The sequence below is a fragment of the Rhinatrema bivittatum genome, chromosome 3 (assembly GCF_901001135.1).
Source record: "Rhinatrema bivittatum chromosome 3, aRhiBiv1.1, whole genome shotgun sequence".
In the NCBI taxonomy this organism is placed as follows: domain Eukaryota; kingdom Metazoa; phylum Chordata; class Amphibia; order Gymnophiona; family Rhinatrematidae; genus Rhinatrema; species Rhinatrema bivittatum.
In genome coordinates this window covers 32,614,330-32,641,572 of record NC_042617.1, presented here as the reverse complement: position 1 = coordinate 32,641,572, position 27,243 = coordinate 32,614,330, and the positions used below count along the sequence as shown (strand labels likewise).

The 27,243-nt window shown below is 44.6% G+C and overlaps 1 protein-coding gene across 11 annotated transcripts in view; it reads right to left on the bottom strand.

Moving 5' to 3' along the window:
• Positions 1 to 27,243, bottom strand: part of TMEM63A (transmembrane protein 63A) — a 171,874-nt gene that overhangs the window by 141,371 nt on the left and 3,260 nt on the right. For 5 of the 11 annotated variants that reach the window (XM_029593072.1, XM_029593065.1, XM_029593066.1 and 2 more), the window contains exons 2-3: positions 7,123 to 7,325; positions 3,703 to 3,782 (exon numbers count right to left, since the gene is read on the bottom strand). In XM_029593072.1, the coding sequence (XP_029448932.1) occupies positions 3,703 to 3,782; positions 7,123 to 7,311 (269 nt within the window). In that variant the 5' untranslated portion in view covers positions 7,312 to 7,325. Of the gene's footprint in view, positions 1 to 3,702; positions 3,783 to 7,122; positions 7,326 to 7,864; positions 8,060 to 8,254; positions 8,804 to 8,891; positions 9,160 to 16,503; positions 16,525 to 26,907; positions 26,930 to 27,243 lie in introns of those variants that run through there. The other 6 variants (XM_029593069.1, XM_029593067.1, XM_029593070.1 and 3 more) reach the window with 5 other exon arrangements.

Here is a 27,243-nt window from a genome sequence, read left to right as displayed (position 1 = left end):
AAAAACCTTCCAGACTCGGACGTAAGACAATGAGGTAGACGTGCGCCTCGCATGCAGAAGGGTAGTAATAACCAACACTGAGTACCCTCATGCCTTAAAACGTCGCCTCTCAAAAGCCAAGCCACTAGATAGAAGCGATCTGCCTGATCGAAAAATATGGGACCTTGATGGAGCAGATGAGTGAGGTGACTGAACCCTATCAGACCATCCACAGCCAAGTTGACGAGATCCACAAACCATGGGCGACGTGGCCACTCCAGAGCCACCAATACAACATCCCCCAGGTGTCTCTCTATTCTGCGCAAGATCTTGCCCACCAGAGGCCATGGAGGAAACACATAAAGTAGAACTCCCTGAGGACAAATTACTAGAGTGTCGACTCCCTCAGCTCCGTAGTCTCATCTGCGGCTGAAAAATTATGGTGCTTCTGCACTGTGGCGAGACGCCATCAGATCTACATGTGGGCAACCCTACTTCTCGCGAATGAACTGCATCGCCGACTCTTGACAGTTCCCATTTGCCCAGATCTAGAAGACTGCGACTTAGAAAATCTGCCTGAACATTCTCATTGCCCATAATATATGAGAGGCCGCTATCTGGGTCAAGTGTGCCTCCACCCAGATCATTAACTCCTGAGCCTCTTGGGCTATCATCCGGCTCTTGGTACCGCCCTGTCAATTGATATAAGCCATGGTCGCCGCATTGTCAGACAGAATTCTGACTGAAAAACCTTGGACCATCGGCAGAAAAGCCAGCAACACTAATCACACCACCCTGGTCTCCAAGCGGTTGATAGACCAGGAAAGCTCCTCTGGCGACCACATGCCCTGAGCCGACTGAAGCTGGCAAACTGCCCCCCCCAACCAGAAAGACTGGCATCGGTAGTAACAACAATCCAATCTAGTATCTCTAGAATGACCCCCGAAGAAGGTGAGACGTTTGGAGCCACCAAGAGAGGCTTTCCCTCGTAGGAACATCCAGTGATACCGGCTGATGAAAAAACTCCAACAGTGGATTCCATTGTGCCATCATAGCTTTCTGTATGCGTAAAAGCCCAGGGAACCGACTCGAGGGGGGAAGGCATGGATCCCAGAACCTGCAAAAACTCCCAAGCTCTGGGTACCCACAACGCCAATAGACAGTGCATCTGTGACTGCAATTTGTTCGCTCTCTTGTCCGTCAAGAACACCTTGCCTACGCTCGTGTCGAACCGGACTCCCAAATACTCGAGACACTGGGTCAGGTTGAGATGGCTCTTGGCGAAATTCACCACCCAACCCAGCGACTGAAGGTATTGAATGACCTTCCTGACTGCTGAGAGACAACTGGCCTCCAACTCTGCCCAGAGAAGCCAGTCATCGAGATAAGGATGTACCAGAATTTCCTCGCGCCGCAAGGCCGCTGCCACTACTACCACGATCTTGGTGAAGGTCCGTGGTGCAATGGCTAGGCTGAAAGGAAGGACCTGAAACTGGAAATGCTGACCTAGAATCATGAACCTCAGATAACGCTGGTGATCCTGATGAATGGGGATATGAAGATACGTCTCCGTTAGATCTAAGGAAGCTAGGAACTCTTCACTGCGAACCACCGCAATCAGCGACCTTAGGGTTCCCATGCGAAATCTCGGGACTTTCAGCACTGCATTTACTCTTTTTAGGTTCAGGATAGGGCAAAAAGTGCCCTCCTTTTTGGGAACCACGAAATAAACAGAGTACCACCTGATGCCCCATTCCTCCGGGGGAACCGGCACCATGGCTCCTAAACCCCACAACCTGTCCAAGGTCTCCCAAACTGCTCATCGCTTTGCCAACGAAATGCATGGGGAGATCAAAAAAGAGATCGCAGATGGGACGAGCAAATTCTAAAGCATAACCGTGTCTTATGATTGAGAGGACCCACTGATCCTGAGTGAGACAGGCCCACTCCTCGTAGAAAAGCACTAGACGCCCCTCTAAGAAGGGAACAACTGAGTGGGCCAGCCTCGCCTCATTGGGAGAATTTTGCCCGCAGGGCCCAACCTCTGGTGGGGGCTATAAAGGGCCTCCAAGCTCCTCGAAAAGTCTGTGCCCAGGACTGATCATGGCCTGCAAACTGTCTCTGTGGGGCTGTTGTCCCTCTCGCATGTCGAGGCCTTCTGCCTTCTCGGAAACGGGCCTGAGACTGAAAGGACTGTCTGGACTTAGGCTTATCCTCTGGCAACTTGTGGACCTTGTTGCCCCTAACTGTTTCATCAACTGCTTGAGGTCCTCTCCAAACAAAAGATGGCCGTTACACAGCAGGGAACCCAACTGAGACTTGGACGAAACATCCGCCGACCATTGCTGCAACCACAACAATCTCCTGGCCGATACCGCAGAAGCCATAAGCAGAGAAGAGGCCCGTACTAAATCATTCAATGCGTCAGCTACGTACGCCACTGAAGCCTCCAAGCGCTCCACAAGACCAGTGTCCACGCTGGGGTTAGCTTGGTCTCCTTGCAACTGCTGCACCCAACACAAGCATGCCTGCTGAATGAAGCTGGAGCAAATAGCCGCCGGAAGGTTCAAAGCAGAAACCTCAAAGATCTGCTTGAGATGAATCTCCAGCTTACGGTCTTGGACATCCTTTAAAGCTGCGGCCCCTGCCTGCGGAATAGTCGTCATCTTGGTGACAGTTGATACCGCAGCATCCACCTTCGGCATAGTGAAGAGCTCTAACGTCTTCTCGGTTAAGGGATAGAGCTTCATAGCTCGGCCCACCTGTAATTTGAGAAACCCTTCAACCAATAGGCAAGTGCCACGTAGAAAACAATGACATCATCAGTTGCTGGGGGTTGAAGGGTTTCTCAAATATTGGTGCGAGAGCGTTACCCTCCGGTTGAAGAGACGCATTACCGGCAGGTCAGCAAGCTGAGCCGCGCTCCATCTCTTGGTATTCCACTTTCGTACATCTGTTTATAAATTATAATTCTGATGTACTGGTTTGACAAAGATGCTTTTTATTATGCAGTTAATTTCAGCCCCCGATGAAGGCTAAGCCGAAACACGGATCCTGTGTCGGGCTAACAATTCCTGAGCCTCACTAAGAACATGGCGTTTCTTCACGCTACACAAAAGTTAAGTTAAAATGATGACAATTGAAAGAATTTGAAAAATTGAACCCTTTGAAATATTTATTCATTTCAAATATGATTGGGAATCTTCCTGGACTATTTCACTAAGCATATTGAAAAAAATGCTCATTCATGGTTGACCTATGATTATATAAAACCTGGCACACTTTTTCACATGCTAACTAGCATGACATTATATGCCTATGTATGAGGTCATTTAAATGAGTAAAAAAACTCCGTTTCACCTTGGGTGTTGTCATACAGTTATAATTTGCGTGGTTATACAGTTCCTTTTTGTAGCTGAAGCTTTTATTAAATACAGCGGTCAAAAAGTTCTGGAGGGTCAGAGGTCCCTGAATATATATGCTGCCATATGTAAAACGTTGTTAGGGTTTATCTGCTTCTGTCTCTCCGGAAACTGTTGACCACCGAATTTAATAAAAGAGCTGCTTTTGGGGAAGTTGTTTTTTTTTTTTTTTTTGCTTCATCTGTCGCGTTTGGGTGCAAGCAGATGTTTTAAGCTCCTGACACTCTCTGCCGAGAAAAAAAAATGTATTAAAAGAAAGATAAGCAGAGAGAACGTGATCGATAAATGGCCATCGCCTCACCTGTCTGCATCGGACACCAGCGCCAGGCGGCCATAATCCCAGAATCGCTTCCTGATGATGGAGAACACCAAGATTAAGAACTGGAAAGGAAAAACAGAAAAGAAAAAATATCCCTTTACCTCATCTCTCTGCTGAACGTTTTTTTTTTTTTATTGACAACAAACAGAGTCAACTCTTAGTAGTGTAACATGGAGAATAGCATATTCCAGATAACATATTAGAGTAGCTTTAATGGAAAGATACAGACAGTGGGTGCTATACATCCGAAATCTGCCTCCCCAATAGCTCAAACCCCCCCCCCAAAAAAAATTACATATCCCCCTCCCTCCCACCCTACCCATCCCCTCCCTACCGCACCCTACAAGGCTACCCTTTCCAGTCTTAGGCCATAGCTCAGCAAGTCCATGCCGAGGGGGGATGACTGTCCAAAACCAGCTTATTCCTGAAGGTACGGCTTTGGTCGAGACCAGATCCTGTGGAATTTAGGAAGTGTGTCTCTCCTGACTGCCGTCAGATTTTCCATTAGGTATATATGTCGTAATTTGGTAAGAAGCTGAGGACGAGTCGTAGAAGACTTCCATTGGGCCGCTACCAACAAACGGGCGGCAGTGATCACATACGTGAACAACGCCTGTTGCTCCTCCGTATACGCCTCATACTGGATCCCCAATAACCAGATTTCTGCAGAGAGTGGGATCCGTACACCTAAAACACTCTCCATCAGTCCCTGGCAATTCCGCCAAAATATTTTTATTTGTGGGCAGCGCCACCACATACGAATAAAAGATCCTACTTGGGAACACTGCCGCCAACATAGAGGAGAGCGACCCAGTTGCTACCTGGCTATTCGGGCCGGGGAGTAATGCCATTGATACAGAAGTTTATACCTGTTTTCCATCATAGCTGCCGACATTGATGTCTGTCCTAAATTACGAAAACATTCCTCCCATTTACTCTGATCCCATGTGACACCCAGGTCCATCTCCCAAGCTGCTATGAGTTGCCACATGACATTCCTGACCCACCAATACCTGATAGACCTGGAGATAATTTTCTGTATTTTGCCCGCCAATATACCGTATCCCTCAAATAGAGATTGTCCCCGTTGCAGACTGAGTGCTACCCCACTCATGGCGATAAAGTGTCTCAACTGGGCATAGGCGAGAAAATCTGTTTTAGGGAGGCCATAGATATGTTGCAATTGCTCAAAGGGTAGTGTTCCACACCGGCCCCAGGCTAGTGAGGCCTCTCGCTTCCCAGCGGCAAAATACCTGATTAGACCGCCCAGTGGCAAAGGTTCTCAAATACCGGATAGGAGAGAGGGCAGAATGCTGCTTGCCCCCCACTAAATGTGATCTCCAGCATTTCCAAATAGTATAAGTGCTTTGCAAAGGCTGGGGGAAGGGCCTTAAAATCCCGGGCTGCAAGTCCACCCGACCAGAACAGTGCATACAGTGGAGGGGCCTCCCACTAAGGCCTGCTCTATCTCCACCCATTGTTTTGTGGAGCCTAGATCGTGGCAGTCAATCATATGCTTGAGTTGGGACGCGACATAGTAGTGTACCAATGAGGGCAATCCTACCCCACCCTCCCTCTGATTCCTGTACGGCACATTCCCTGGCCCCAAGACTCAGCTGTCGGGGTAGCCAAATCAGCGCAGCGCACAGCAAGGGCACGAAGCAAGGGGAACTCAGTAGTCAGTATCCGAGTACTCTCTCCACTTCTGCCCCAGCATCAGGCCTGTAAGCAAGGGGCTTTACCCGGCAGGGCTCTCTCACACCCCTGCTCAGCATTCAAAACAACAACAGAAACCACACAGTCCTGAAACTGTGCAGCTTCCGGGGGAGGGGGAAGTTAGCCACGTCTCCGGCCACCTCCCTCTCGCTCGACGCGGTGCACACGCATTCGCCAGCGAATAAGACGGAAAAGTCACGTGGCCGGACCAGCAGGTGAACACGGGACCCTGTGATTCTTCACACAGCGGCCCCCCTCTTTTTTCTTTTTTCAATTTAAATGCTTAGTAAACCAACAAATTCATAAGACAAAACAATAAAAGACTGTAAAAGTATACAGCACTTAATAATAAACAATTATAAAAAAAATAATAAAATAATAATAATAATTACGGGGGTCTTTCCTTGCTCTGGCATCCCCCCCATCCCCACTGTACTGCAATCTATAATCACAAGTAAAGCACGAACGAGCAATCAAACAAAAACTCCAACTTATGAAAAGAGTTTTAAAGCCTCTGCACACCAAAGTTCAAATGGTTTCCAAATCTCGTGAAATTCAAAGACAGTTATTTTTTAACCGCCGTTAGATGGCGCATAAGATGTACACCCCCCCCCCCCACACACACACACACACACACACTCAACACTGTAAAGGACGCTTCATCAGGAGGCCGAGAGCTCTTTCAGTGGGAAGCTCCTCTCGCATTGAGCCGCTGTAATTATTTGTAAAATCGACTGCCGGGTCTTTCGAGAAAATAGCCACATCTGGAATAGGAATACGCAAGTCAGGAGAGTTTAGGATCCCCAGGTTAAGGTGAAATCTATTTTAAAAATGTCGGTGAAATCGCCCTTTTCCCAATAAACCTGAATCTTGGGGCACTCCCACCAGATATGGAAAAGAGACATAGCGGCAGACTGCTTTCCCCACTCCATGATGTCTTAACACAATTTAAGTAATGTAAGAATGGCAGCAGAATAGAAATCAGGTACCAGTTACAGCTCCTGATTTATGACTAAAAAGGCAACAGGATGAAACAAAAAAAAAATATGCTAAACAAATTTTATATTTTGCTGTAAAACTTCTTTTTGACCCGGTAGGTTCCTCCTGCTCCTCTGACCTTCCGGCTCGATCAGAACCGACCTCTGTTGGCCTACGGCACTCTTCACGGGTATACGGGTTCCACCTTCTCCTCCCGCTCCCCCAGCCCAGTCAGTGCAGTGACCGTTCTTGGCCAAGGACCACAAACCCGTGGCTGCCTCTGGAATCCAAGTCACGTGGACCCTCAGTGCAGTCACTAGGTGTCACCACTGAGCAACAGCGGAGGCTTCCTTCCCCAGTCCTCAGCCACCCAGGCAGGGGCTGTGAACGCCGGGCCAGCCCGGAGAGCAGAAGATCTGGTCAGGAAACTGCCACCAGGTCAGCCCCTGGGGGGGGGGGGGAATATTCTTTTTTTTTTTTTAAAAGAAAACAGGATACACCACCTACGAATTCAGGAACAGGAACGCCGTGGCCTCTGCGGCTCTGGCCATCCTCAGGCCACAAGGGAAGAGGCGGGGGGAGCTGGGTAGGAATGGTGCCAAAAGAGACAGCAAGCAGAATCAAGCCAAGGGCTGCGAGACCAACGGCCTTCTCTTTCTCACCTTCGCCGGTCAATATACAAAAACATAAACAGAGAAGAGGACTTACCGCAAAACATGACACGTCTAAGAGCAGGACGGTGGGCACTCCCCCGAAGGTCACCCCTTGCAGCACGGTGCTCCCCTGGGCCGCGCTGTAGCAGTAGGTCTTGTTCGAACTGTTTGACACTCCAATTCTGCTGTGGGACCAGGAGGAGAAGGCAGAGGAATGGGCCGCGGACTTAACCATCAAAGACATCTCCGGCTTCTAACCTGCAAAGGAAAAGAGGAAACTGGACTAGAGGCTGCATGGACACATGGCTTTTTACGACAGCGTCTCCCGAATCGCTCCTGGAGCCTCACCCTAACCAGGTTCGATTTTGGGGTTTTGGGTTTTTTTTTCCCCCCAGAATTCCCACATGAAGATGCACGAGACAAATCTACAATTGCTGGAGCCTTGGGCGATTGCAAAATCTAATCGAACGCGTACGTTCTCGGCGCCCTGCCGTGCCACTCTGCCCAGGGAAAACCCACTCCCTGATCATGAAACTATCCTGGCTTCTCAGGCGATTCCACAACCCCCAACCCTGTACAAGTTCTTACTACAACTCAAAGTACAATTTTCCTTCCTGTGGCCTGTACTCTTTGGGTCTGTCCTCCCAACGCAAGCACACGGACTTATCCAGTTACAGGACTTGTGTGTGTATTACCTCCCTCTTCTTCCTACCAAGCACAGTTATTCTAATCTTTCTTATAACATTACAGCTGTTTTCTCACTTATGTAAGGACACCCAGATAGCGCTGTAAATTACCATTGCAATCACTCATCAGACAAGCCTGCACGACATGGGAACATTTCAGCCTGGCAGTTTCTTCCTCCTCTTCCTTCAGGCATCCAGCTCAATCAGAACCGGTCCCACTTGGGCTTTGGGATCACGAGCCCTCGGGGAACTTTCCCCTCTATTTTGTAACTTCTCCTTCCATCTAGCCCAGACATCACAGCAATGGTCCTTGGCTGGGGTGGGGGGGGGTGGGGGGTGTCACAGATCGTGGTTCCTTCCCCCCAAACCTGGAACGTGTGCACCGTGTGATGCCGTCGTGCACTGGACAGGACCTCCTTCCCTCCCCTGCTCCCCAGGTGCTGCGAGTACCGCCCTCTGCATCATCTGAAGTAATTCGGGAATATATATAGTAAAGCTCACCCATAACCCTGCGACCAACCGCGTGCTCCATCTGTCCTAACCGGATGCTGCTCCATTGCAAAAATCGCAGGCCGTCCCATCGGTCGAACCGGTTTTCCACCTGCTGTCCCGCTCCCCCATCTATTTGTGTCCTTAACCTCTTTTTTTTCCCATTAAGGCCTTGACCGAACTCCCAGGAGGCACAGCGTCGTGCGGATCCAATCCTTAGGTGGGGTGAACCGGGCGACTGCACCAACACCAGGTGGGGAGAGCCGGTGGGATGCAGCAGGAGCTGTGCCCGTGATCTCACCGCTGTTTCCGGGTTTGCTGACCCATCCCCACGCTGCTGCCTCCTCACTCCTCCCTCCTCCTCCTTGGGCTGCTTTTCATGGCCCTGACCCCCAGCCCATTCTCCAATCTTGAGAGGGGGACGGGGAGCAGATGACTCATTTTCCCCTCCATCCTGTGGTGGTGGTGGTGAGATGCAGGGTGTGGAGGGCCCACTCAGGAATATTTTCCTTGGACCCCTCTAGGATCAGCTATGATATCAAGGGCTTTAACAAAATGCCAGGCACACAGAGTACGAAAAAGAGACAGCCCTGTCCTCTGTATAAGCTTCATGCCAAATTTGCCAGCATGCACTAAAATCTTTTGCCACCTCTGCCGGAGTACATTTTTTCTCCCCCATCTGGTGGGAACTGCACAATCATCGTGCGTCAGGCTGGATTTATGAAGACAGCGTCAGCTCCGGTTTGGAAGCCTTCGAACGATCTCTGGAGGTCTTCTGCAGCCTCTCCATGGGCAGTGCTCAGACTCTGAGGAGCTTGGAGGTGTTTCTGGCTACTTTCTTTTGTTGTTGTAAGTTTTCAGACAGTTATGCTCAGGATTATTAATCTCCCGAATTCAGCTGCTACTTAAAACAGAGCCTGTTGGTTCAGGAAAAAAAAAAAGCAAAGAGCTGTGTGAATACCTGCACATAGCACCCCCCGCCCCCACCCCCCTGTCCAACAACCAGCACGGCACTCCAGTGAAAGCCGTGGTCTCTGCAAATGGTCAAGAGGGGAAGACAGAAATCTGCACACTGATCACCACCAGGCAACTCATAGACATGAGAGCCGACATCCGAAGCCACATGAAAGCAACAGCAGCTAAGTCCAGGACCATCACATTGCAGTAGCCTGTGACCACAGAATAATCTTAACCCCCAGAGGGCCAATTTACAAGCGGCTATCAACCAAAGCACTCTCACAGCAAGACGGCTAGCACTGTGTGATCCAGAGCTGACGTGTTATACCCGTCTGGGAGCAAGCAACCACCAAATTCTGTTGCACTGGCACGGCCATGTTACAACAGCCAGCAATCAGAGAGCTACCTCCATGCTTTCTGAATCTCAGAGAAAGTGTATTATATTTATTGCAACTCCCAAGATTTACATAAGGCTGCATTAAATCTTACTGTCTTATGTTTCCATTTCTGTTCAGCCTCTCTCCCCTGTCTTCCTGAATGTTTGACATTTTTCATACTCCTACACTGACTCCGCTCCTCCAGTCACCTGCTTCTCATGCAATTTTCTCAAGGCACTAGGCACTAGTGCATCAGTATATGCAGAGCTGCAGTATTCCCGCTCAACTAAACTGCACGCAGATCGGTATCTCTGAGGTTTGAATATCCTGTGAACACAGGAATAAAACCGTACGCTTAAATCCTTAAGCAAAAATCCCTTGAGCAGTGTTTGTGGCATCTTTGTAGCTAACTGGGAAGGGGAACACGTTTTTCTGTTCTTTCAATATACACCGCACGCAGCCACACCCACACCTTCCCAATTAAAATGTATGCTCATGTCAATCTAACAACTAAAATAAAGAGGAAAGTTGCCCAGTGCATCGCTGGAATGCAAACTGAGCTCTACCCCTCCCTCCACCTCTCTCTCCCTATACTCTCCAGTTCCACCCCTGTCTGTCTATTGTCCAGTCCACTGTCTACTACCACATATGGAAATGGAGCTCCGCCTCTCTCTCTTTCCTGTCTGTATTGTCCAATTCACTGTCTACCACCACAGTGGTCCCCATCCCTGTCCTGGAGGCCCACCAGCCAGTCGGGTTCTCAGGATATCCACAATGAATATGCATGAGAGAAAATTTGCATGCAATGCCTCCATAACATGCACATTTTCTCTCATGCATATTCATTGTGGATATCCTGAAAACCCGACTGGCTGGTGGGCCCCCAGGACAGGGATGGGGACCACTGTACTACTATATATGGAAATAGAGCTCTGCTGCTCTCTCTCATCTGTATTGTCCAATCCACTGTCTACTATCATATATGGAAACGGAGCTCCGCCCCTCTCTCTGGCTGGCTCCCTGAATTGTCCAATCCCCTTTCTACACTCACACAGTGCACCCGAGCTCAGCCTGCACTCTCTCCTACCACATATCTCGGTTATGTATTTCCTACACGTCACAGTATTTCCCAGTCTTTGGACGGGCTTTTACTACTAGTCATGTACAATAGCCTTGGCTGCTGGTTTTCTGTCTGATCATGCTCGTTCCCCTGCAGACCACAAGGGGGCGCTGCTGACTGTCCAACGCACTAGCATGACTACTGGTGACTTCCTGCAGTCAGGCTGGAGGAAGCAGGTGGGAGGTGAAGTGAGAAAGATGGGGGAGGAGGAGTGGGATGGAAGAAAAGGAGGCGTGAAAGAAGGCAGGAAAAGAGGAGCAGCCAAGGGGGGGTGGGATACTCATTTCCCTGGCAATGTTTTACAGGTTTGAAACTTCTCTGTGGAAATTGGCTAAGCTCCTGCCCTGAGGTTCCCCTGAACCACGGGAAGATGACATGTTTGGAGAGTGTCATAAAATAGCTCATGTGGAACTGAAGCTGACTACTTCATACCATGCGTAGTCAAAGACCAATCAGATCCACCGTTTCAAAGGTAACCTGCGACTAGTGCCAACACGGCTGCTGCCAGAGACACTGAAGTAAGGAGCTTCTGAAAACAGCTTCACAGTAAATTTTTTTTTTTTTTTGTAATTGATACAGAGTATTGCCACATAGGAAGCTCAATCCTGAAATGCTTTACAGCAGCCAGACCATCCACTCTGCTACCATAAAACAGACACTTCCTGCCTTCACTTCATATTTGCAATTAAGACACAGCTCTCACCAAATTTAGGCGAGTCAAAGGCTTTCTTGCCACAATGATGTCAAAAAAAAAAAAGAAAAAGAAAAAAAGGGTACACTGAAGTGTGCAATATCACTAACAGAACCAACAAAAAAATGTAAAATGTAGATATTACTGCATGCTAGCTTTCCTACTGGAAAGGCCCTTGCAGAACAAAAAAATAAAGTAGATCATTATTTGTGTATAAAAACAAAAGCGATGTACACTGATAGGCAACCACCCCTGGGAAAGTCAGGCTAATGCATCTCCCTCCTGACCTACATCTCCCTGAGCTTCCCACGTGGCAAACAGTGCGCGGGCCTTGCATGCAGCCGAAGTCACGAGAGTCTAATCTCTGAGAACAAAAAAACTACTCATTTCCCATCCAAGAATTGAAATACACTAACCCACCTTGTCCTTTGCACAGGGTTTGAAACTGTGCTAGCACCGTCACTGGAAGCATATGACTCTTAGAAAACATTTACCCTTTCTCAAAAGTTTAAAAAAAAATAAAAAATGTTTATCTAGGATAATCACAGGCCCGAATCATATCTGTCATTCTTAATCCTGGAAGTAGGCGGCAAATTGCTGACCCTTGATTAAAGGCCTACAAAACACCAGAGAATAAGGCATCAGGCCATACTGGCTACAGGAATAACTCAAGCAGTACCAGTGACCCACAGAATATCAATCAGTTTCCCAGCATGGGACAGCTCCTCCTCCCCGCTCCCAATAAAAAAAACATCCATTATTGCACCCAAGTATCCAAAGCCTTTTTAGTAGTTACCAGAGACAAGGAAGAGTTCAGGACTCCCATTCCACAGCAGTGAGTCACTCCGGTTTTTAACTTCTTTATTTTTTTATATTACCGTATATACTCGTATACAAGTTGATCTCATGTATAAGTCCATGGGCAATTTTGAGAACAAAATCCATTGAAATGCACTGACCATGTATAAGTTGAGGTTTAAAATGAGCGATCTATCAGGAAGATAAGAATTCAAGAAAAGCCATGTCCATATTAAACAAAACGTCATGGGGCGTGCTAACGTCAGGACAGGTCAGCAGCACGACCAGAGTTAGCTGCATAAGTTAAGCGGTTAACCGCTAATATCGGAGTCAGCCACTTAACTTGTGCGGCTACCTCCACTCTGCTTCAGCGGTTGGCGCATATCTACTCGCATATCTCAGGAACGTTATGGTATACGTGGAAAAACTGATAGTATGCGTGTATAAGTCGACCCAGCTTTTTGGGATTATGCTCTGGCATAAATTTCTCGACTTATACACAAGTATATATGGCAATTATATTTTATTGAAATTTCAGTTTTACATCCAAGAAATCACTTGTTGAGAATGACAACAGAGATACAATACAAACAAAATCATATAGTAATCTATTAAGAAAATTAATATTATCTCGGATGTCAGTCCACAGATAAAGAAGATCCAGTCACATATCAAAGAAACCTATCTTGAAGAAAAGAAACCTAAACATAGAGTAGAACTAGCCAAATCTTAATTAACGCCTTCCGCTACTGGGGAAGAAATAATGCCTCCCCACTTTTGGATCCAGTAGTTAAGTTGAGACTGTTTCTCATTAATCAATACAAGCAACAGAGAAAGGTTGAAAAATACGTATTCAACCCTCCTATTTTTAAATTACACATTCACGTGGAAAGTAAAGCATAAATAAAGCACCCACACTAACAGCCAGCAGGTTTCACCGTCAAAAATCTCTTCTTCTTTGCTTGAGTTGCCTTGGCAACATCCGGGAATATACGAACTTTTAAACCATAGAAAGTAACCTCTCTCTCTCTCTTTTATGGAAAAAACAAAGTTTTAATATATAATCCCTGTCAGAATCCAAGGCCAGTGTGGCTATCTATCAGTGTGGAAGACACAGGCCCTTCCTCTAAAGAATTTTCCAAGATCGCAGTCAAATTCGAGGTTTCCAATGACTCTTGGGGCTCGCCGTCTCCCTTTATAGATTTCAAAGTAGACGGTAAACAGTAAGGAATTTTCATTACCTCTAAGACGTATTTTCTCAGCATTTCAGTTGGAGAAGTCAACTGCTTCTTAGGAAAAGTTATAATTCTGATATTTTGACGAACAACATTTTCCAAGTTTTCAATCTTATTTTGTAGAAAAAGATGACCCTTGGTAACAGTCCCGACTGAATCTTGACCACCACTGATTTTAGATTCCTGAGTTTTTCCACTTTTTGAGATAAAACAGAAACCTGTTGCAGAGTTGTTTGTAAACCTGTAGATGCATTTTGCTGCGGACTTACAAACTGAGCTAGTTGTAAGGAAAGGTTCGAAATGGCATTCCAAATCATATCCATTGTAATAGGGGATTTGGGTAATTCAAAATGCAATACATCAGCTGCCTGATTCCCAGTTAGTAATCGAGCCAGTCCAATAGAAACCTCTGTAGGAACATCGTTATCCACCGTCACACTTGGTCCTATGGAGTTCTTGCTATCCCCCACCAGCATCAACTCCTACATCTGGCAGCCTGAAGAAACCGATGCCATTTTGGGCATCTGCCTGAAATTGTCCAAATGCGGCCTAGGAGAGGATGTTTCCTCGCCGCAAGTCACAGGAAACCCCAGTCAATGGGGAACACGGAGCAGCTCCCAAGTCAAAGAAGTTTCAGGGTCTGGGGTGGACACAGGTGAACCTTCACTCAGCATTCCACCCAACCACTCAAAGGAGTGTACTGGAGGGTCCTGAGGTCAAAGGAGATGTTTATCCATTAGGCCTGTCGGTGATGACAATGCCGACATGTCGGATAGATGAAGGCCTTTCCTTTCTTCTTTCCCTCCAAAGAAAGCCGAGAAGGAGCAAAATGAGGTAACATAATATTATGGGAGAGGATCCTTCGGAGCTCATAATCTCAATTGTGCAGCCATTTTGAATTCCCTCTCTACTTTTTACATCTTAAAACGGGACCGTGTGCATTACATTACCTTTGGATAATTCTCAAGGCATCCCAATAACAAAGTTATTACAATGTACAGAGTCCAGTTTTCTCCAAGACCAACATAACTACTACTAAAACTCACCACTACTGCATTTACTTTAAAAGAGTATTGGAGTTTGTTTTTTTTTTAATATCCTTACTGTAAACGAGCATATCACATGCACAGAAGTTGGCAGCAGATGCAAAACCAACTTTTTCATCCAATTTGCCCAGATTATTCCTGTCCACAATGCAAAGATATATCCTACAGCCACAGAATGTTACTACTTGAAAGTTCTCTCTCCTTATGCAGGGCAGTTTGTATACTATCATCTGTACACTATCATCTTAGCTTACAAGATCCCCTGTTGCCAGAGGATGTCGTGAAACTTAGTGCAGCTGCGTTTAAAAAGAGTTTGGACAAGTTCCTGGAGAAAAAGTCCATACACTATTATTAAGCTGGAGTTGCAGAGATCCACTGCTTATCCCTGGGATAAGCTGCATGGAATCTATCTACCCCTTGGGACCCTGCCAGGTACCTGAGACCTGGATTGGCCACTGCTGGAAACAGGACACTGGGCTTGATGGATCTCTGGTCTGACCCAGTCTGGCAAGTCTTATGTTCAAGTCCACACCCAGCACCCCTTCCTTCCCACGTCAACCACGAAGCTTTGCAATAATCCAAACCACCACCAAAACTAGCATGGCTGCCACCCAAATACCTGACTTCCATGCCCCCGCAGTTTTTCCAGATGGCATACCGCCACCACAGATCTCCTGCACTGACCCAGCAAAGTGTCTGGGGAATCACAAATTTACTTACATAATTGCAAATGTAATCATTGTGGCTAATAATCATCATAGCGCAGAAGTTATATTGCATGTCTCTATATAATGGTTGGGAACCCCATTCTTACAGTTCACCTTAGTTGATTCTACAAAGTCTAAGTCCAGATGATTATTTCCAGTTCAATGCTGCCTGCTAGACAGACCCAGCTGCAGTCAACCTGCCCGGTACAGCTGGCTAGTCCCCACCCCTCCACTCCTCCCTCGATTTGTAGCCTTCTAGACCAACACAGCTACCGCCCTTTTATTTTTCCTCTTGAGTTGTAGCCTTCTGTTTTAAACCTGGTTATCACCATACTAGTAAGCACCTGCTGGATTACTAATAAGAACGTAAATATGGTTTAAACTACTGAAATGTCAACTGTTGACTATTTAAAAGATAAATAGGGAGGAGAATCTCCCCCCCCCCCCCCAATAGGCCTATACCCTTCCTGCATTCCTCCCTACCCATAAGCCCTACACTTTCTCCAGCAAGTTCATATACTCCCCAGGCTGGCTAACAGCAGCCCAGCCTGCCCGAATGCGAGGAGCCGTGCAGTATGCCTGGCAATTGAGAGTCCCTGGCTAGCATATGCAGATATTAACACTTAAATGACTCAATGATAAGACTTTACTTACGGTTTAATAGCTTAAACAGCTAATATTCTGCATCCCTATTTGCAAGGCCATGCAGTCGCTATCTCTTCACTTGTGTGCAACTAAGGACACTTACAATAAGAAGCTATGAATTTAGAAATCACATTTGTTTTACAAATGAGTCATTATATATTCATTTATTTTATAGGTGGTATCGTGAGAGTGGAAACCTGACTTCTAATGTTACTACCCAAACAAAATCCCAGGATCCCCCCTAAGCAGACGCAGTTTCCAAGTAATAAGAGTCGTTCACTTTACATTAATGTTCTTTGATGGCTTCCACAAGCTTAAATATGCACAACCACATTTATTTTTACCTGGGTAGGTATAGCTATAAGCTTCTGACCTGTTCTGGAGTGACAAATTGAGTTCAGGGTTGGCTCAACCACTATTCACAGGTCCAGGACTACACATACAGTTGTGCTAATAAGTTTACATACCCCTGTCAGAATTTGTAAGATGTGTAGCATTTTAAAAAAAATATGAGTGATCAGACAAAACATGTCTATTATTTTTAAATGTGTTTCAAATTAAACTATTATCCATCACAGAATAGCACAATCATTAAACAAACCATAGCAATAAAGGAAATAATAAAATGGTCCTGTTCAAAAGTTTGCACAGGACTGAGATAGCACTGAAGGGCAGATATCCACACCTGTGCCTTGTTTGATTGTAGTTAGTGTGTGTATAAATAGTCAATGAGTTTCTTAGCTCTTGAGAAAGCCTTGTACATTTCATCCAGGGCTGCACTGTCTTTGGTAGTTACTGAAGCACGAGGAAAGCAAAAGAACTGTCAAAGGATCTGCAAGCAAAAGTAGAACAACTTTATAAGTAAGGAAAAGGGTATAAAAAGATTTCCAAAGATTTGAAAATGCCAATCAGTACTGTTCAAACTCTGATCAAGAAGTGGAAAACTATGGGTTCTGTTGACACTAAGATAGACCAAGAAAAATTTCAGACACAACTGCCAGGAAAATTTGTTGGGATGCAAAGAAATACCTACAACGAACTTCTACTGAAACAAGTAGTGTGAGTGTTTCAACATGCACAATAAGGAGATACTTTTACAAAAATGGGCTGCATGGTGGAGTTGCCAGAAAAGAAGCCATTGCTGCACCAATGCCACAAAACAGCCCGCTTACAATATGCCAAACAGCATCTAGAGAAGCCTCAAAACTTCTGGAACAAAATAATTGGACGTGATGAGACCAAAATTGAAGTTTATGGTCACAACTATAAACGCTATGTTTGGAGAGGAATCAACAAGGCCTATGATGAGAAGCACACCATCCCTACCGTGAAGCACAGAGGAGGATCTCCTCTGTTTTGGGTTGTTTTTTTTTTTTTTGGGGGGGGGGGGGGGGGTGAACTACAGCTGCACAGGGAATTTAGACAAAATTGATGGCAGGCTGAATGCAGCATCTTATCTTAAAATATCGGAGGAGAATTTGCATTCATCAGCCAGGAAGCTGCGCATGGGTTGCACCTGGACTTTCCAACATGACACTGATCCGAAACGTAAAGCCAAGTCGAGCGACTGCAGCAGAAGAAAGTGAAGGCTCTGGAGTGGCCATCACAGCCTCCTGACCTCAACATCATTGAGCCACTTTGGGGAAAACTCAAACATGCAGCTCATGCTGGACAACGAAAGAATTTACAGGATCTGGAGGGTTTTTGCCAGGAGGAATGGGCAGCTTTACCACATGAGAAAATAAAGGGCCTCATTCACAACTATCACTAAAGACTGCAAGCAGTCACTGATGCAAAAGGGGGCAATGCACGATATTAAGAACTAAGGGTATGCAAACTTCTGAACAGGACCATTTTATTATTTCCTTTATTGCTGTGGTTTAACGATTGTGCTATTCTGTGATGCATAATAGTTTAATTTGAAACACATTAAAAATAACAGACATGAGTTTTGTCTGATCACTCGTGTTTTCTTAAAATGCTACACATCTTACAAATTCTGCCAGGGGTGTGCAAACTTATGAGCACAACTGTACACTAACAGAAGTTTTTCTCTAGAATACTACACTGACTCTTTAAAAAAAAAAAAAAAAGTTGATCTCTCCTGCAGGGCCAAGCATTGTACTGTGAGTTTTTAGTGATGTGGTTTTTATATACTTGACTGCTTCAGGTCTCTTAGCCTCCAGGGAAATGAGATACATACAACAAGGCACCTGAAATGTTTCACAAGACACTGAAAAATGCACTGGTGTCTCCTACAATGCCCCATCCACCGCCCAAAAAAAAAAAAGAGAATCACCTATTCACCTCATCTTGGCCCAACAGTACATAACGTAGGTCGTGCACAGAGCTGGAGAAATAAACAGCTCAAGTTACAGACTGCACAAAGGTTGCAGAAGAATCGTCCTCAGGATTTTAAGTGTGAGGTTTATTTTAGCTTACGCAGACTATGCAAATCTTACACAAACAAAAAAAAAAAAAATACAGTAAGGAAAATCCAAAGGCTAGTTTTCCTTATTTCGTTTTCTTTTTTTCTCAGTGGCTTTCATGGGCTAACAGAGGAATTCCTCTTTTTCAATAAATGAATATTTAATTAAAAAAAAAAAAAAGGGAGGTATTTTAGTGTACTTTAGCCTAAAAACATATTACGAGATTTGACATTTAGACACAAGATTTAGCAAGAAAAAAAAAAGCCATGGTATATTCTGTACCAAAAATGAAAGTGGCACAAAATAAAGCCTGTCATCTGGACCAGAGATAAGCACAGGACAAACACTTCAGGCTGCTCGACAAGGTGGCCCTAGGTAAGAAGTGGCCAGGCACGGCTGCAGCGTCACCCAGAAGCAGCGAGATGCTGGATTCTCTGCAGAGAGAGAAACAGCCCATCAACTGGTAACAAACAGAGCCCTCACAGGAGGGGGGCAACACTGGACCTGGTGCTTAACCGAGAGGGAGACCGTTTCTGATGCTGCAGTGGAGGATCACCTGAAATCCAGTGATCACCGAACGGTGCGGTTCTCTATCAGAACGCCAGTGGCGAAGGTAACATTAAAAGGAAAACTAACTTTGTCAAAACGCGGGGAGTACCACAAGGAGTCGTCAGCAGCCTGGGAAAATCCAGGGGGAAGCGGGCGAGCAGTGGGAATAACTAAAAAAAAAGTAAATAAAAGGGAAGAGGCAAAAAAAGAGGAAGCCATGTTTTTCAGAAGAAGCAGCTGAAAAGGGGTAAAGGAGAAAAGGTTAGTGTTCGTAAACCAGAAGAGATCACGGAAAGAGGAAGACAGGCGACGATATCTGGAAAAGCTAGAGAGAAGCTGGGAAAGCAGTCAGGACAGCGAATATGCAGATGGAAGAAAAAAATAGATTATACAGGAAAAAGACGGACAAGACCTATTTTCAAATACGCTAGTGATAGGAGAGAGTGCAAGAAGTGACACTGTGAGACTCAGAGATGAAAGGGAGGGAATATGTACAGGCTGACAAAGAAAAAAAAAGAGGAAGCACTTAACAAATATACTTCTGTTCAGTGTTCACTGAGGAAGGGTCAGCAGTAAGACCACAGAAAACGGACACAATTAAAACTGGAGGAGAGTTAAACCTCAAACAATTTTTCAGAAGGCTATTCGTGAGCCGCTAAGTAAAAAAAAAAAAAAAAAAAAAAGTAGAAAGAGTAATGGGGCCAGAAAGAATACATCTGAAGGCATTAAGGAAAAACTTAAGAGATGTCCTGGCAGCTCCACCGGCTGACCTTTTCAATGCTTCTTTAGCGTCACGAGTACTTCCCAGAGGACTGGAGACAAGTATTAAAGGGAGTAAGGAGACGAGTGGGAACTAAAAACCAGTTAGTTTGTTGCCAGTAAATGGGATCGCTACTAAAACAGGAAGATAAGCGTGGGATCCAATGGATCACACAAGCTGAGGCAGCAGGGTTTTATCAGCGGTAAATCTCCTCAGACAAATCTGACCAATTTCTTTGATTAGGTGACCAGAGAGTTGAATCAGGGGTAAGTGCTAGATTTATTTGTAAACTTTTATATACCGTTGTTTGTGGAACATGCCTTCACAACGGTTTACAATGATAAAAATAAACACAAGAAAACCATGAAATGTAAAACAGTAAAACTCGCTAACACAGAAATTACTTACACATCAAGCTATAAAATAAAACAATAAAATTGAGCATTAAATAAATGAGAACATAAAAAGATAAAATAACATATACTAAATATTAAATACAAGCCCTCGAAATTCATAAAAACCCTAAAACTAGTGACTAAGATAGAAATAAAATCTAATTAGATGGTAAAATAAAAATAATCCTAATAAAAAAACATCATAAAATAGTGTAGTGTATGTGGAAATGAGGTTTAGCCTATGCCGTCATTATAAGCTTGCTTGAACAGCCATGTTTTAAGATGTTTTCTAAATCATTTTAAATCGCTCTGCAACCTTAGATTTGTTGGTAACGTATTCCATAAACCTGGTCCTGCTAATGAGATTGCTCTCTCCCTTACAGTAGTAAGTCGTGCTGATGCAATAGAGGGTATTGATAGAAGGCCTTTATTGGCTGATCTGAGGTTACACTGTGGTGTAGGTAGCCAAACTACGGCATTTAACCATTCGACTTGATTGCCATAGATTACCTTGTGCAAGATTGCAAAAGTACTTTGTACTCAATCCGTTTTTCAATTGGTAACCAATGAAGTGCTTTTAAGACAGGGGTGATATGCTCCGTTTTTTTTTGTGACCGGTTAATATTCTAGCGGCAGCATTTTGAAGAATCTGTAAAGGCCAGATTGTCGATTTGGGTAAGCCTAGGAGCAGAGAACTGCAATAGTCAAAAGCCGTGAAAATGAAAGATTGTAATATGGTTCTAAAATCATTCGGGTGTAGGAGTGGTTTTAAGCGCTTTAATATAAATGATTTGCTGAATCCTTCAATTATCTTCAAGGATATGTAGGATGTAGTACACTTGGATTTCAGCAAGGCTTTTGACAGAGTTTCGTGTAGGTGACTTAAATAAACTGATGTCTTTGGAATGGGCCCTAAAAAAATGACTGACAGGGTTAGAAAGTGGTTGAGTGGGAGGTGTACAAAGGATAATGATAAAACGGAGTTAGCTCCGAGGAGAAGGGCGTTATCAGTGGTGCGCCACAGGAATTTGTCCTTGGACCAGTTCTTTTCAACATTTTCCTAAGTGATATTACAGAAGGTTTATTGATAAAGATTTGTCTTTTTGCAGGTGATATCAAAATCTGCAACCGGGGAGACACCCAGGAGGGTAGGAAAATCATGAGAAGGGATCTAGTGAAGGTTGAGGAATGGTCTAGAGCAGTGGTTCTCAACCTTTTTTCTGTCGGGACACACCTGACAGACGGTTTTCACATGCATGACACACTGATCACATGACCATCATAGGACTAAATGTAAAAGTACAGTTTGCCTCCACAGGAACCCCCCTGACCCACAATAATGGATGTAAAGCAGAATTATGACATTCCCCGTACAACTCACCTTACAAAAAATATATTCTGATTCTAGTGTCATCTCAGTAACAGCAACACAAACTCCAACTACCAGGCTCAATAGCCCTACTTATGAAAAGACAGCAGTTTATCACTATTACATATCCTCTTGAGAAAATACAACAAATAAGACTGATACAGTAAAATACCTCACCTCGCTCACATACACAGAACAGACTTAACATACTCCCAGGATCTGCAGTAATGCGCATAAACTAATCCGCACACAGTTACACCTGTATTATGGAATACACTCAAACAGGAGCAACCCTATCTATGAAAAGGCAACACTACAAATATTAAATCAGGCCCTAAAAACCAATACACCTCTTATTAGGAAAACAGAACTAGCCAAGCAGCTATAGATCCCAACACAGAAATAATTGTATAACTATGCTAATAAGCAGAATAAAAGTTTCACAACAACTATGAACAGAATAATATCCAACAATTAAATACTCATAAAAATTATTTAAAATTCTCTAAACACCAATAAAATATTTCAAAACAGCAAACACATCACATAATATTCAGTAATTAAAATGGCAGTCAATCAAGAAAAATAAACTTTAAAAAGCCACCTTTATTAACCCCCTCCAGCAGCTCTCCTACTCCTCTTCCATGCAGGCCAGTAGCACACACCAGAAGCAGTAGTGGCTGAAGCTCTGTACTCATGGTCCTCTTCCTTAGGGCCCACGACCAGTCTTTCTGTCTCTCACACAAACACATACCAGTCACACCCGCATGACCAGTTTCTGTCTTTCACACACCAATCATTTCCCGACCAGTCTTTCTCTTACACACACAAACACAGGCTTCCCACTTCCATGTTCTATCTTACATATACAGGCTTCTCACTCCCATGCTGTGTCTCACACACACCCAGGTTTCTCACTCCTATGCTAGCTCTCGCCACATGCACAGGCTTCTCATTTCCATAATCACTTTCTTTCTCTCTCACACACACACACATACCAGTCACACTCATTTACCAGTTTCTGTCTCTCACACACCAATCATCTCCTGACCAGTCTCTCTCATACACACACACCAGTCACCTTCCCGAACTGTCTCTCTCTCTCATACATACACACACACAGGCTTCCCACTCCCATGTTCTATCTTACATATACAGGCTTCTCACTCCCATGCTGTGTCTCATACACACCCACACACCCAGGTTTCTCACTCTTATGCTTGTTCTCTTCACATGCACAGGCTTCTCATTCCCACAATCACTTTCTCTCTCTCTCACACACATTCCAGTCATCTCCCTCACCATTCACTTCCATTGTCTCTCCTATACACACACACACATCACCTCTCTGACCAGTTTCTCTCAATCACACACACATGCTCTCTCTCACACACACTTACATAGATGATCTCAATCAAATGCTCTCGCTTACACACAGGTTTCTCAAATCACACTTACACATACACACTCTCAATCACACATACATTCTCTCACAGACAGGCTGGCTGTCTCTCACTTCCTTCCCCCCCCCGAGCACAAATGGTAGCTGCAGCAGCCTCCTCCTCCAGCCCCCGCAGGCCAAGAAAGAAGAATCCCATCGGCCACGGGAGGCTAATTCTGCTGTCTCCTGTGCTGATTTCTGGCTGCTTCTGATTTTGTTCCAAGCCCACGCTACTGCTCAGGGCCGATGCTGCTACTTTTTCATGCAGCATGGCTCTTTCTTCTTCCCGCGCACCCCACTGCACATCACTTCCTGTTCCGGGCCAGGGTGGGGGCAGGTGCGGGAAGAAGAAAAGGCCCAGCCACAGTTGTCAACCTCCACTAACACTGCTGCCGTTCCCATCCGGGCTTGAACGTGCTGATAGCCCGGGCGGAAACGGCAGCAGTGGAAGATCATCTGCCCCTCGCTCGATGAAGGAAGAGGAGGGAAGAGCAGCGGGAGACCAAAAGCATGCGACACACCTGCCGGTGCTTGGCGACACACTAGTTGAGAATTGCTGGTCTAGACCAGCGGTTCTCAACCTTTTTTCTATTGGGACACACCTGGAAGATAATGCTTATAGATGTGACACACTGAACACTTGGTGACAACCAAACTAGAAAACATAATATGTCATATCACATCACAAAATTAACTCATGTGAACAATATTTATTGAAACCAGTTTTTAAGATACCTATCTAGACAATAAATACTAACTAGCACATCCACTCAATCACAACCATACCATTCATCCAATAAAAATCCAAGCATTTTTTCACAGATGGTCACAGCGGCAATAAAATAATAATGGTGAAACTAAACAATATAATTAATCATATATCCATCAAAAGATGAAATTATATAATGACTTTACATAAAATTTCACTAAACAAACACTTATTATTTATATTTTCAGCTGCTCTATTCAAATTGTATTACAGCGTGCTATATCAACACACGCCGAACCAAGCAGTCTAATCGCCTTTACTATTCAACACCCGCTGAGTTTAAACACGTGGAATTTCTGTGAGTTAATGGTGTTTTAAGCGGTAGTTAAAATTGGATTGTTTGTTTGTTTTAGTGAGAATGCTGGCAAGTAGAACTTCGGCGAAACTTAATCCCTGATGAAGCCCGGTTTCTCGGGTGAAACAAAGATCTTTTGTTGGAGGAATCCATTGGACGGTGTCGATTCTACGTGTTTAAACACAGCGGGTGTTGAATAGTAAAGGCGACTGGACTGCTTGGTTCGGCGTGTGTTGATATAGCACGCTGTAATACAATTTTAATAGAGCAGCTGAAAATATAAATAATAAGTGTTTGTTTAGTGAAATTTTATGTAAAGTCATTATATAATTTCATCTTTTGATGGATATATGATTAATTATATTGTTTAGTTTCACCATTATTATTTTATTGCCGCTGTGTGATCATCTGTGAAAAAATGCTTGGATTTTTATTGGATGAATGGTATGGTTGTGATTGAGTGGATGTGCTAGTTAGTATTTATTGTCCAGATAGGTATCTTAAAAACTGGTTTCAATAAATATTGTTCACATGAGTTAGTTTTGTGATGTGATATGACATATTATGTTCTCTAGTTTGGTTGTCACTTAGTAGATATAGAGAACTTGTATAGTTATTAGCCTTCAGTGAGTATTACACTGAACACTTGACCATCACGGGCTAAATGGAAACATACTGTGCAACCACAGGAACCCCCTCCTCCCCCCGATCCCCAAACAAAGGATGCAGAGCAGAACTAGGATATTTCAAATACAATTCGCTACATAAAAAAGATATTCTGATTCTGGTGCTATTCTCAGTAACAGAACACAAACTCCCTTACTACCAGGCGCAGTGTAAAATACAAAACCTAAAAAAAAAACAAAAAACCCACTCAGCACGTGTAGCAAACCTTCAATACCATTGCAACACTAATTCCAAGAACTCAAACAGCAATAGCCCTTCCTGTGAAAAGGCAGCAGTGCGGCACCAATGCATGCCCTATTGAGAATGAGAAAACACAAAGAAGATTGATACAAATCCCTTCCTACTAGTAAAATACCTCACCTCAGCCACACATCCAGATCCGACCTTTACCAAACACAGAATAAAGGACCACAAATTACAAATGTGGAGACAAAAAACTGGAATGGAAACTTTAAAAAGCCGCTCTGCATGCAGTGCAAAACTGGAGAGCTAGAAACAGAAATACATTTCCTCCTACACTAAGCAAAGTACAAAGAGAGAAGAAATGCACATTCCCAAAACTGGCATACGGCTCTTACACACCGTCACTCCCCTTCCATGCCTCCAGCATCCTGCATTTTTCAGATTACTCCCTTTCAGTCATCCGCTCACACTCGCATCCCTGCCCCGCATTCCCGACCCTACACATCCTCTTCCCTGCTTGACTCTCCCTACCCCCTTTATCCCATCTCCCTGTGTGCCCAGGTACCCTGACCCCCTGTTTCCCACCCCCTTCCTGCTCAGCAGCCCCCACACTCCCTCTGCATTTCACCTTCATCTTCCCAGCATCCCCAACCTCCTTTCCCCCACCCTCCACAGGGTGAAGAGATCAGCAGCAGCAGCATCACTCCCAGACTCAGCAGGGGAAGATAAAAGTTTGCATCCTATCAGGCCCAAAACAGGAGGAGCTGGCAATGTCTCCCTGTGATCTGAGTGAAGGAGGAAACAGCCTCCCACTGGGCCAGAGAGAAGAGAAGGAAGTGAGAGCAGCCTCCCATCAGGCCCAATGTAAGAGAAGTCAACCAACTCCCACCCAGGCTGATAAGGAGGCCGCCATCTGCTAGCCCTGCAACACCTGTTGAGAACCACTGCTCTAGACATCTAAGATTTAAGGATAAAATGCAGGGTCATGCATTTGGACTGCAAAACCCCAAGAAAGTGGGATTGGGGGGGGGGGGGGGGAGGGGGCAGGTGATCATATCCGTTGATCTTAAGGTTGCTCAATAGCTGGATAAGGCAATGGCAAAAGCCATAGGTATTTGTATGTGTGTAGAAAGAGAGAGAGAGGAATGATCAGCAGAAAGAAAGAAAAAAAAAAAAGTGTGTGATATTGCCCCATAAGTTCCTAGGGAGACCTCATTTGAAATACTGTGTACAATTCTGGCAACCACACCTTCAAAAGAAGGTCCAGAAGCTGGCTACTAAAATGGTCAGTGGTCTTCATTCTAATGCATATTTATTTAAAATGTGTTATATTCCGCTACTTCCAACATCATTTACAGGGCATACGAGAACACACTTAAAGATCTAAAACATCTATAACCTAGAGTAGTGGCTTTCAACCTTTTTCCCATTGTGACCAACCTGACAGATGCTGCTTACGTGGTGCATGACACAGTGCACACAGATTTAAAAGCTGTACTAAAATATATATATATATATTTCTTTTGCATCATTTTTAACAAAATAGGATATATATATATACTTTAATTTCAATAACTGCTTGTAAAACCATAGTTTTTAAATTGTATTTTCTTCAGAAAAGTTTTAATTTTCGCTTACTTCGTCAGTAGGAAATCTGGAACCGATACTCTACCCACAATTTTTCCATACAAACAAAACTCTTGTGCATTTTACTGTTAACCTCAAGAAGTTCTGATCTCTTATGGAGTTTATACAGAGCAGAGTTAGGAAGTTTCCCCTTTCAACTTGCCTTCAAACAATATAGTCAAATTCTGGTATCATCTCAATAACGGCACTTCAGAATCCCTCCCCCCGCCAAACACTTTGTGGAATAAGATGAAAACCTGCCAAAAAGACACTTAGAACTGAAGGCATACCCTAAGAGCATTAACACCCAGGACTCACAGCAAAACCTTACCTTGGAAAAGATAACACTGTAAATATAGAACACAATGCACTTCCTATTGGAGAAATAAAACGAGCCAGACTGCTATAGATCCCTACACAGAATCTACCTGCTTGTTAAAATCTCTCGCTTCTGTCAAACACGCAGAACAAGACTGACCGAAGAGAGAATTAAAAAAAAAAAGACCATAGATTAGAAACAAGCATACAGAGAAAAACTGACACCCCAAGAAGCCCTGACCGGGATGGAGGAATACAACATACATACATTTCCCTTTTGGGCTGATGGTGGCAGTGATTGCCGGGATGTCCGGAAAGCAGCAGCAGAGATAGGTGACAGGTAACCTTAATTGCTAAGCTCCCTCCTCGAGTAGCAGACGCATGCAGTTATTATAGAAAGCACAGGATTGCTATGTTAATTTTCTGGTGACGCACCTCCCAGTTCTTGGTGACAGGTTGCTTGAGAACTATTGCCCTAGAGGAAAGGCAGGATACAGGAGATATGAGAGACATTTAAATACCTCCAAGGTGGTGGACCTGCTTTCAACAGAAAGGAGGCTCTGGAATGAAAAGTCATGAAAAAAAAGTATGAGACAAGCACAGG